The 3,916-nt window shown below is 33.4% G+C and overlaps 1 protein-coding gene across 1 annotated transcript; it reads left to right on the forward strand.

Annotated features, from left to right (window-relative positions):
• Nucleotides 1-391: 391 nt before the first annotated feature.
• Nucleotides 392-1,871, forward strand: LOC120144595 (transcription repressor MYB6-like). Its single transcript, XM_039158625.1, has 3 exons — nucleotides 392-673; nucleotides 842-971; nucleotides 1,041-1,871. The coding sequence occupies exons 1-3, from the start codon at nucleotides 544-546 to the stop codon at nucleotides 1,738-1,740; spliced, it is 960 nt and encodes a 319-aa protein (XP_039014556.1). The 5' UTR covers nucleotides 392-543; the 3' UTR covers nucleotides 1,741-1,871.
• Nucleotides 1,872-3,916: the final 2,045 nt, after the last annotated feature.

Genomic DNA, 3,916 nt, shown 5'->3' on the forward strand with positions numbered 1-3,916 from the left:
TAATAAAAATATATTTATATTCAAATGTAAAATTAAATTAGTTAATTTATGTGTTCAAATTAATTATGAATGAAATAAATTAAGTATATAAATTATTCTAATCAAACTTTATAATATCTAATTTAAATTAATAGGTATATGGATCCATCCATTCTCCTCCCTTAAAAAAACTCTTAACGCTTGAGATGATTATGTTTTAAGAACAAAGAGTGAGGAACAAGTGAAGTAAGGAGTGTCAATATCGCCAAAAGAAAAAAAGGGAGGGGAATAAGTGACCCAGTTTTATACTCCAAACATTGTTTCGGGTTTAATATATCAACGAGGTGGGACCGTATGAGTCCCTTAATCATGTCACGATGTTAATTATCTTCAACAACAGAGACCAATTCCATAGACCTTTCCATACTTGAGAGGACCTTTTCTCATATACCTTTCCACATTACTAATCTCCTTCTCTCTATGAGAAAAGGTGTCCCTTTAAATAGTAATCGGAACCCTCTTAATTGGAGTGCAAGGCTGATGAGTTGATTTCAGGCAAAGGTTATGGGCCATCGCTGCTGCACCAAACTCAAGATTAAAAGAGGTTTATGGTCTCCTGAAGAAGACGACAAGCTCGTCAAACACATCACTCAACATGGCCATGGAAGTTGGAGCTCTGTGCCTAAACTTGCTGGTATATATTCTTCTCAAGGAATCATTCAAATTTTAACATGTGAAAATGGTTGTCAATTCATTCAACTTTTAGGTGTTTTTTTTTAAATAGTATGGTGTAATCTCGAGTTAGTATCTATTCATAATCTTTTTTAGACATCGATAATGCATAAGGGTTGTTATTTTGCAGGCTTGCGCAGGTGTGGGAAGAGCTGCAGATTGAGATGGATTAACTACTTGCAACCAGACTTGAAGAGGGGCTCCTTCACTGCTGATGAAGAGCAGATAATCATTGATGTTCATAGAATTTTAGGCAACAGGTACCTAGGGATTCGTTTATGCCTTTGAATACGTCAAATTTTGACCCTTTAAAAACATTTTGTGAACAGATGGGCTCAGATAGCCAAGCATCTTCCTGGAAGAACAGACAATGAAGTGAAGAACTTCTGGAACTCTTGCATTAAGAAAAAACTGATTTCCCAAGGCTTGGACCCCAAAACACACAATCTTCTCTCTTTACGTCAAAGAGCCTCTAACAAAGTTGCATGCAGATATCCATCATCGTCCCAATCACATCAAAGTTCCTTCACTGTTTTCAACATCAATTCGCAGGCTAGAGATACCAACAGCACGGTGATGATGAACATACCTGTTCCTACATTTTCTAATAATCAAACCATGGCAATGCAGATTCCGAGCTCTGAACCCCAAAACCCTAATGCTTCTTACGCCCAGAATCTTAATGAGTCCGCCATGTACCCTTATGGCTCATCATTGGATTCTATATTTGTTTCTCCTTCATCTCCTTCGTCAATTCATCAGTTACCTGGTCTTGGTAACATGTATGAAAATCCTTTCGTTTGGGATGCTAACGCCATCGTTGAAACATTTGAAGAACCAAGAATTGAAGGTCTACAAGCACGACAACAACAGCAACAAGAGAAGGAGAAGATTTGCGTGATAGAAAACGAGATGGATGCCTCATTGGTGAGTGATAGCTTAGACCTTGGCCTTCTTGAATCCACACTCATGTCGGCAGCAATGTATCGTGATTTGAGCTCCATGGATGATTTCGGATGGAACTTTTAGGCCTACTTTATGTGCACATTGTTAAATACACTTGCATCTTTCCAAGCTTATGCACTACAGATATTTAGTGCAACTTTTACTACTCATGTTCATGAAATTTATTGGATTAATTCCGGTCAATTTGCTTTTCATCTAAATGTCTATACATATTTTTTGATAAGTTGGTTGTATTTTAGATAGTAAATCTGTGAATGTTTAGGTTAAAGTAGAGTGAAATCTTAATAGTTCAACAATGTATAAAAAATAACAACATCGTGTGTAATTTCGTTTTTCCATCTAAATTAGATTGTGTATACATTTTGATAAGTTAATTGGTTGTATTTTTAGATAATAATATTGTGTATGTTTAAACACTTCTATCCCATTGAAATTATTCTTTATTGACTATTTTAAGATAATTTTTTAATTTTAACTTATTATTATTTAAATTTATTATTACTAAAAGTGTATCAGAATATAATTCAAAAGCCTTATTAGATAGTTTTTAAATATATATTTTAAAGAATTTTATTATTTAAAATAATTATAATCAAAATTTTAAAAAAATATTAATTATTAAAAATTAAAAAGACAATTTTAATAGACAAAAAATAATAGTGTGTACAAACTACAAAGACATTAAATTTGTTTTTTACTTCTACATGATAATAAGGAAATGATTAATTGTATTTGATAATTTATGGTGTAACAAACAAGGCTTCAAGGGTTAGTGATAAGAAAATGATTTCTTCCCATTGTCTACATTTATTTTGAATGGTAAAGGAGACAATAAACAGTACATCAGTTTTTATGCATCTATAAGGGGGACAAAAATATCTCTAATTAAATTTTAAGCAAACCAAAAGGAGGCAGACCAAAAGTTGAGACAAAGATTGATGTGAGCACGGCTACAAACCTTGTTAAGTTTTCAGTAGCTTTTTCGATATCATTTGATTGAGACAAATTGATAGCCTCTTAGAGATCTCAAAGAACTCATCCTAGTTTAATCCTAGGTGAGCAAAGCAAGTTCGAATCAATAAAGGTGTATTTCAACCCGAAGAAAGAACCTCCACCGTCATCGAAGATCTTCAAGGCTAATTCTAAGGGAGTTCTTCCTTATTCCATCTTTTAATTGTGCATGAATTTGCATGAGTATTAATAGATTGCATGACATAAATTTGCATGAATAAATAAACATGTTACTTCATTCAAAGTATGTACTTCATTTAGCATATAGTTCCTTTAAGCAAGCTACTTCATTTAAGAATGCTTTTTCATACAATAAGCTAGTTCATTAATTAAACTAGTTCGTTAATTTGAATTGGTTAAAGCTTACATGGCATGCTTATTTCTTAATTTTATTCAAGCATGAACATTTGCTACTATTGTGGTTAGGTGCATGAAGGGAGATGAATGATCATATCAAATCCAAGCATGGAAAAACGATCAAGAATACCAGCCAGTTTGTCTTCTATTTTTGGATGTGATATAGATATATTTGGGTCTTGAAATCAATTGGATGTTATTTATCTATCTCTTAGCTTTCCAACGCCTTTTGAATCACATCAATCTGATACCGGGAGATTGATATATGATAATTTAACTAAAGACAATGCATGCTGGAATTTCATTACGGGAAACACATGCAAGGAAGGCTTGAACATTCAAAGGATTGTAACGCCCCGAATCTTGAATTAGTAATTTCGGGATAACTTGAAAATAATAAAATGTCCCCAATAGACTTATAGAATAGCTTGGACCAAGTCAAGAGTGGAAGTAGGCTTGTGTTAGGCCCAATTGGTAAAAATAAGGTCCATTTTAAAATCTAAATGGAAGTTGGAGGATTAAAAGGGATATTATACCCTATTTTAAACAAAAATTTGTTTTTTATAAATGGGACGATGTAATGTGACTTACCCGCTCTTCTTTTTCCTCATTTTAGCCTCCTTTGTCCCCTACCATCATCTTCACCATTCTCATAATTTTTCGTCTTCCAAACTTTGTCCAAAGGTGGAAGCTTGTAGACTCTTACCCACATATCATATTTTACAAAGTAAGAATCATGATCTCCTCACCTCAAGATTTCATTTAAGCCATCAATCTAAAGGTTTAGTCATAATAGCCATAGATGGAGGTTTAATGAGGGGTTAGAAATGTAGGTATTCTAGCTCATTTTTTTGGGTAAGAAGAGTTTAGG

This window comes from Hibiscus syriacus, unplaced genomic scaffold (assembly GCF_006381635.1).
Source record: "Hibiscus syriacus cultivar Baekdansim isolate YM2019G1 unplaced genomic scaffold, ASM638163v2 tig00110890_pilon, whole genome shotgun sequence".
Taxonomy (NCBI): domain Eukaryota; kingdom Viridiplantae; phylum Streptophyta; class Magnoliopsida; order Malvales; family Malvaceae; genus Hibiscus; species Hibiscus syriacus.

Bases quoted from the DNA above. Each gene is read 5' to 3' on its own strand.
- LOC120144595 (XM_039158625.1), top strand. From the start codon at position 544: ATGGGCCATCGCTGCTGCACCAAACTCAAGATTAAAAGAGGTTTATGG. The intron at 674-841 runs GTATATATTCTT...GTTATTTTGCAG, and splicing joins CTCTGTGCCTAAACTTGCTG to GCTTGCGCAGGTGTGGGAAG. The intron at 972-1,040 runs GTACCTAGGGAT...TTTTGTGAACAG, and splicing joins CATAGAATTTTAGGCAACAG to ATGGGCTCAGATAGCCAAGC.